This window comes from Pterocles gutturalis, unplaced genomic scaffold (genome assembly GCF_000699245.1).
Source record: "Pterocles gutturalis isolate BGI_N339 unplaced genomic scaffold, ASM69924v1 scaffold18205, whole genome shotgun sequence".
Taxonomy (NCBI): Eukaryota; Metazoa; Chordata; class Aves; order Pterocliformes; family Pteroclidae; genus Pterocles; species Pterocles gutturalis.
The window spans coordinates 2889-8988 of record NW_010143794.1 but is presented as its reverse complement, the minus strand read 5'-3'; the positions used below and the strand labels follow the sequence as shown (position 1 = coordinate 8988).

Sequence of the window (6100 nt, the reverse complement as noted above, 5' to 3'; positions counted from 1 at the left end):
GGGGCCGCCGGGCTGTACCATTGCACCGGCGGAGGGGGGCGCGTCCCTCCTCTGAGGCAGTGGGCGAGCCCAGGCCTGAGGGGAGGGGAGGGGGAGCCTCTGCGGTCCCCTCTACACCCCAGCTGAGGGCTGGCCCGGGGTCCCCTCAACACCCCAGCAAAGACAGCCATGATCCCCTCAGCCACCCAACCGAGGAGCCTGTGGTCCCCTCAATGCCCTTCAACCAGCCTTGGTCGCCTCAACTCCCCAGCTGAGATGGCCACGATCCCCTCGATGACCAGCCGGCCTTGATCCTGTCAACACCCCAACTGAGGAGTCCATGGTCCCCTCAGTGTCCCAACCAAGATGCCCATGGTCCCCTCAGCACCCCAGCTGGGATGGCCACGGCCCCATCAATGCCCCCAAGATGGCTGTGGTCCCCTCAACACCCCAACTAAGGAGCCTGTGGCCCCTCAATGCCCCCCAAACAGCCTTGATCCCTTCAACACCCCAGCTGAGATGGCCGTGGTTCCCTCAATGTGACAACTGAGATGGTCACAGTCCCCTCAATACCCCAGCCAAGACGGCCAATGGTCCCATCCACTGAGGGAACCTATCTGAGGCCCAGTGCCCCAGCTGAGACAGTTGACTGCCCCTCGATGCCCTCACCCAGGTGCTGTGGTGCCTTTAATGTCCCAACTGAGATGGCCACAGTCCTCTCTGTGCCCCAGTCACCCTCCCTGGGACACCCTATGTCTGAGGTGGCCACAGTCCCCTCAGTGCCCTGGCTGAGATGGTCACGGTCACCTCAACACCTCAACTGGGACAGCTGTCATCCCCTCCACACCCTGACTGGGATGGCCACTCATTCAGCTTGAGGGGTTTTGGGAGGAGCCCGAGAGAGGTGACACTGCTGTAAACCACCTTTGATTGCTCCCCTAAAACATCCCACAATAAGTCTTGTGCAAGCCCAAAATACTCTCTCCTGTGTCCCAGGATGGGTCCCATACACCTCAAGACATCCCAGGATGAGCCCCCAATGCTGAAGATATCCCAGGATGGGTCCCAGACCCCCCAAGATATCCCAGTATGGGTCCCAGACCCCCCAATTAATTCATGGGGTGGTGCCCCAGGGAGAGGGTCTCTTTTTCTGGGCAGGAAGCACCAAGGGGGCTGCTGGGTGGGAGAGCGACCCAAAGAGACAGATTTTCCTTCTTTTGTCTCAGCTGTTTCCTGCAACCAAGCAGCAAGGTCCAGTAGAAACCTCCAACCTTTCTACATCAGAGCACTTGGATTTGTACGTGTGGTTGCAACCATGTCTCACTTTCCTCCTCCATCCCCACCAGCTCTCAGGGGAGCAGTGCTCATGCTCAGTTTGTGCTCTGCTCCATCACAAACCGAAAACATAACACAGCTTATCCTTATCTGGAAGGACTCGCTGGTGTCCTCCTCTCTCCCTACACAGCAGGGAGCAGCTGCTGCTTCTCCCTTCTGTCTGAAATTTTCTCTAGGGTTTGTAGCAGCAAGGTTCATCCTCTTGCTTACAGGTGGGTCACTACAACAATATTGTCCCAGATTGCCTCAGTGGGTTAAAACCATGGGTTTCACCCCAAGGACAGCCTGCCAGTGTCACTCTTTTGAAGTGACATAGCAGTGAGTGAACATAGCTGTCCCAGAGAATAACTTTTCAACAGTAAAGTGTGAGGAGCAAGCAGAAAAGGCTTTGACCCTGCTTTTGGCAAGCCTGATTTTGAGGGCAGAGGAAAGGCTGAGGTTGTAGTACACCAAGATGAGAAGGAAAGGCATCAGGATGACAAAAGCAGCTGCCAGAATGATCTGGAGCTCATGCCCTTTTAGATGATTGACAGCCTTCACCTCACCTCTAACATGAAGGGCAGAAGTCCACCCTAGGTCCTGCATCACATCCGCAGCACTTCTTGTCTCTATGCAGCCGTGTTCAGGCATCTCAGGTGCTCTTCTAAAGCTGAGACATGAGCTGCCTTGATAAGCCAAGGAGGCAATTCCCACCCAACTTCTCAGCTGTACCAGTCACATCCTTATGTTCTGCAAATTCTCCATGTGCATTGGTTTGACCTCTGGAGGATGTCAGTTTAAAGGAATAATTTCGTCTGCTCTCATCTATGTGGGGTTGGAGCTTGTGCACATGATTGCTACCAGCCTAAAGAGAAAAATTTGGGTGTAAACTTCTTAAAATAGACACCAGGCTTTGGGTGTCAAGTTGAGACCTCTGGCTGGACATCCAGGTGCTCAGGCACAGGTGTCTTAGGCACAGATGTCCCCAGGGTTAGGGGACATGCCACCATACAACTCTGGAAGCCAGGCAGGAGCCACAAAGACTTTACAGGGAGACTAGACGCTGCACCTTGGCACCCCCTTGGCCCTAGATGCAGGGTGAGGGTCATCTCACAGAGTGAGACCTCATCTTCCTCCCCACATCCCCTTTCTTCCAGCCCATTCCTCTCCCTGGGGGCTCAATTCCTCTGTCCTCAGCCACATGGGTCCTCTGGTCCCCTCTCCACTCCCTTCTGAGCACATTGTCTTCTCCTCCATCCCCCTTTATCCTCCTTCTGGATCCTCTGCACATCCCTCTCTCTTCCTCCACCTCCTTCCCTCCATCCCCACCAGGACTGGGTGTCCCCACCATCCCCAACCGGAGGTTCTCCATGCCTGCATGATGCCTCCAGGACCCCTGAAGCTGCCCACAGGAGCCAGAGGAGCTCGTTCATCACCTTTTTAAATTTTATTTCAAGTGCTGTACACAAAGTGACTCACCCCCAGGTGCTCCCAGCGCCCCTGTGCAGCCCCCGCCTCGACACCCAGCCGTCATCCGGCACTCACCGCTGCTGGGTGCAAGGCCAAAAAATAAGTTACCCGCCTTCCCCGTGGCTGTGCTCCCGGGCACCAGGACAGGTCAGCATCAGCCCTCAAGCGCCGGCCCCGCCAGTGCCCACTTCACCCAGAGTGCCCTGCACCAGGGTAAGTGTTCGCTTCGAAACGCAAAATTCACAGCGTCAGGCCCTGCCCGCTCCCAGCACCGCTGGCTCCGGCTCAGCACAGCATCATGGCAGCTTCTGATGGCAGCGGGGAGCACCTGCGGGGAAAGGATGAAGTCAGAGCATCAGGTTGGCAACTCTCTGGCTGCCGGCAGCTGCCTGGAGCCTTCCCGTCCCTCCACCCCATAGCACGGTGCCCTACAGCTGGTTAAATTGCTGGAGGGGGGATCCCCCCTGGCTTTTCACCCCCCACCTTGATTCATCCCACGGGGACACGCCGTCAAGGTGCGGTGAACCTGAAGCAAACACCAAAGCCAGCGCCGGTGCTAAAAAAGAGGAGCAAAGCCCCATGGATCAGCTCAGCCCACTGGAGGTTAGGAGACCTGTGCCCAAGTTTGGAGACTTGTCCCCTTCCAAGGGGACAGAAGCAGTGAGTCCCTGATGCCATCCATGGCACCCGAGGGATCCCTGGGAGAAGCGGGGAGCTGCGCTGGCGGTACTCACTCCATCTTGGCTTCCAGGTGGTGGATGGTCTGCTTGTCCAAGTAGCGGCAGAAGAGCGAGAGAAGGTTGCTGGGCAAGAAGAGAGGTTCCACCAGCGAGGCCTTGGGCACTTGTGACAGCTCCCGGGCCACCAGGAACACCGTGTCTGTCCTGGGGACATCAAATTGGGGGGGTGAGCAGCCCATGAGCCAGCAAACCCCCCACACGGCGTTTGCACGGCCCCTCACCACGTCTCGAAGTCCCCACTGCGCGGCTCCAGCGGTGTGTCAGAGGAGAGCAGCCTCTCGCCGTGGCTCAGCAGGGAGTAGAGCAAGGAGATGCCAAACTAGGAGAAAGACCAGGAGGAGCATCACGGGCAAGCCAGGGGTGGTGGCACCCCGAGGACGCTGCACAGCTTTGCCCTCCTTGGGGCCATCTACCTGGTTCTTCAAGGCCATGGCGAGTGGGAGCTCAGGGGAGTCGGGCAGAGGCCGGGCCATCTCCTGCAGGACCTCGATGAGTTTGCTGAAGGTCATGCCACCCACCACCTCATTCAACGGGCTGTAGAGCAGGGGGAGAGACTGGGCAGGGCAGAGGGGAGAGCAGGGATCTGAGACTGTTTCACCCATCAGGGACACTGCCCCACCCCAACACCTTGGTGGGGGGGATGCAAAAACCAGCAATGCCACCCCCCAGGAAGGAGTGCCACCAGGATTGCTTTTAACCCCTCCTGGAGACCTTTCTCCTCCTCCCCAGGTAAAGAAAGAGGCTCCTGCCTCATGTCAGCCCCATCAGCTGCCTGACCATGCTGGGACCCAGCAAGATGGGCCCCTCCATCGCCCAAGGTGCCTCCCCCAGCAAGAGCAGCCAGGGGAAGGAGGCAGCCTGGGATGTCCCTGCCCTGGCTGGAGGTGCTCGCCTCATCCAACACGTCCTTCCTCATGAGAAAAGGCAGGTGGTGGGTGATGGTCAGGAGGATCTTCTCCGCTTGCTCCTGGGTGAGGTGGGGCAGCAGCCGGGCTGTGAGTTTCTTGCCTTTCCGCACACACAGGAGTTGTAGGAATTCATCCTCTGCCTCCCTGGGGATGAAGGCTCCGTTGGCACAGATCCCGAGGGACCTGCAGCATCTCTATCCATCCAGAAGGACCAGCATCAGCTCCAGTGGAGGACGAGGCTCACAAGCAGGGTCAGCACAGGCCGTGTTTACACACAGAGGACAGGATCCAACCCTCGCTGTCACCCAGAACTACTCATCCACGACCATCTGAGCCCCATGAGGACCAGGACGTGCTGCCCACTCCCCTCTCCCCACAGCACAGACTCACTCATTGCTGCTGCAAGCCCTGATTTTCAAGGCTTGGTAGATACGCTCCACTTCTTGGCTTTTCTGCTCCTGACAGCAGGGCTGCTGGTCCTCTGGGGCAGCCGGAGACATCTTCCGCTGTATCTCCTCCACTTCCAGCAGCTGCAGGAAGAGCTGGAGAAACCACAGGAGGTGAGGAGCCAGCTTGTATCATCCTCTGCCCAGGCAGATATCCCCTCACTGAGCTCCTTGGATGAAACCCAACCATCTTCTTCATCCCACGTTGCCCCAAACGGCACCTCGCTCACCTTCTCAATCCTGTGCAGCGCCCGCAGCCGGTGGCTCCCCGCAGCCTTCAGGAAGGGAAGAAAGGAAGGCACAACGGTTACAGCCAGCACCAGACACCACCGCCAGCAGAGAAATCCCCCAGGGAGGCCACAGCCAGCTCCGACTGCCCATCCCACCCCTTGTCAGGGAACAAGCTGCCACTGTTGAGGTGGCATCCACTCCAACTGTGCACCCCATGCTACAACTCCTAAAGCTTTTGTTCAAGCTGTTCCAGGGCCTGGGGGAAGATCAGAGCAGTGTCCCCGGACATCCAAGGCACCAGCCAGCCCAGGTCCCCGTCACCTACCTCCTCCACGAGAGCATGGTGTACAGCATCAATGGCCCGGCGAGGGCTGTAGCAGGTGGACACTGCGACCTGGCCCAGCGAGCCCGCGATGCGCACCACTGGAAGAGAGACGGGAGATGGTGAGACCATCATCCTACAACCCCTCACACCAACCCATCCCACTGCCTTCTGCCCCAGCCCCTCACCAGAGTCATACGTCTCCACTTTCTGGATGAATGGTGTGACCAGTTTGGGGGGTTCCTGCTTGTTGCGCCCACCGAGCAGCTCCTCCTCTGCCTGCTTGTGCTCCAGGCGGTGGTAGTACATCTGGAAGGACACGCATAGCCAGGAGGGGACGCACCACAAGCCTGGGCACACTCTGGCCCCTAAAAAGATGAAGCCCCAGCCCTGAGGAGCAGAAGAAGCCACTGGTTTGGGAGCTCACCTGGTAGTAGTAGTCATCATCCATGTTCTCACTCTGCAGCTGGATCATCTCCACCTTGATGACCCAATCCTTCTCCTTGGAGGACATCAGCCCAACATAAGGATCCACTTTTGGAGACCACAGCTTCTTGGGGGAGATGCTGTGACAGAAGAACATCGCAGCTTGCTGTGACCACCCAGAGCCTCCCCATGACACCCCCACACCCCTGGGGACCCCCGTTACCTCTGCACCTGCCCAGAGCCTTGCTGCTGCCGCTGCGTCAG

At 58.1% G+C, this 6100-nt stretch overlaps 1 protein-coding gene across 1 annotated transcript in view; it reads right to left on the bottom strand.

The window, feature by feature from the left end:
• Window positions 1-3048: 3048 nt before the first annotated feature.
• PATL2 (protein associated with topoisomerase II homolog 2 (yeast)) overlaps window positions 3049-6100 on the bottom strand; it is a 5506-nt gene continuing 2454 nt past the window's right edge. The window contains 11 exon segments of the mRNA XM_010084867.1: window positions 3049-3091; window positions 3498-3647; window positions 3725-3822; window positions 3917-4057; window positions 4396-4555; window positions 4802-4953; window positions 5088-5132; window positions 5414-5511; window positions 5599-5719; window positions 5838-5976; window positions 6060-6100. The exon segment at window positions 6060-6100 is cut by the window's right edge and continues 30 nt beyond it. Coding sequence (XP_010083169.1) covers window positions 3049-3091; window positions 3498-3647; window positions 3725-3822; window positions 3917-4057; window positions 4396-4555; window positions 4802-4953; window positions 5088-5132; window positions 5414-5511; window positions 5599-5719; window positions 5838-5976; window positions 6060-6100 — 1188 coding nt within the window.